Genomic DNA, 663 nt, shown 5'->3' on the forward strand with positions numbered 1-663 from the left:
CCTTCCCCAAGCCCAGGCTTCCAGGCGAGCTCTGCCTGCCTGACCCAGCAGTTTCGCAGGTGGCCCCGCAACAACCCGTCCGCTACCCGCCTTTGCTGGAAAATGGGCCGCAGAATATAGGTGTTCTCGGACTCCCCTGAATTCTTCTCAGTCTCAGGCAACCCATCGGGAGTAGAGAAGGACGCACGGACCGTCGAGGCCATAGCCAGGGCTTCTTGGCCCGGGCTTCTTGGCCCGGTGTATCTCGCGATGAAGGCCTGGCGGGTTGCGGCACCGACCAGGGAAACCGTCGCCAGGCAACAGGGCCGCCCTGGGCCCTAACGTGTCGCCGCCATGCGCTCTCCGCAGAACGGCCCGCCCTTCTCTGCGGGCTCTGGCTGCCCTCCCTCACGCGTGCGCACCGCTGCTGGGCGGGAACTGGCCGGGCGAGAGCCACGGTAACTTCGGACGAAATTGATCTGTCTCTGCCGGGTTTTCAAAAACACTTTAATACGTAAAAAAAAGCTCTTAAGAAATTGACACGGAAGCTACGGCCCATAGAGATCCAAAGATACACAGCTAGTGAGCGGTAGGCCCCCGTTTCTAATTAAAGGGTCTTCAAACTGATCTGTGGGCCAAATGCAGCCTTCATCCTGTTTTGTACGCCTTGTAAACAGGTTTTAA

The 663-nt window shown here is 58.5% G+C and overlaps 1 protein-coding gene across 1 annotated transcript in view; it reads right to left on the reverse strand.

Moving 5' to 3' along the window:
- The window catches only part of TCTEX1D2 (Tctex1 domain containing 2), a 17,346-nt gene extending 17,000 nt beyond the window's left edge, over nt 1–346 (reverse strand). The window contains exon 1 of the mRNA XM_006906147.3: nt 91–346. Coding sequence (XP_006906209.1) covers nt 91–203 — 113 coding nt within the window. The 5' untranslated portion in view covers nt 204–346. The remainder of the gene's footprint in view (nt 1–90) is intronic.
- Between the last annotated feature and the right edge of the window lie 317 nt (nt 347–663).

Source organism: Pteropus alecto, unplaced genomic scaffold (assembly GCF_000325575.1).
Source record: "Pteropus alecto unplaced genomic scaffold, ASM32557v1 scaffold311, whole genome shotgun sequence".
Taxonomy (NCBI): domain Eukaryota; kingdom Metazoa; phylum Chordata; class Mammalia; order Chiroptera; family Pteropodidae; genus Pteropus; species Pteropus alecto.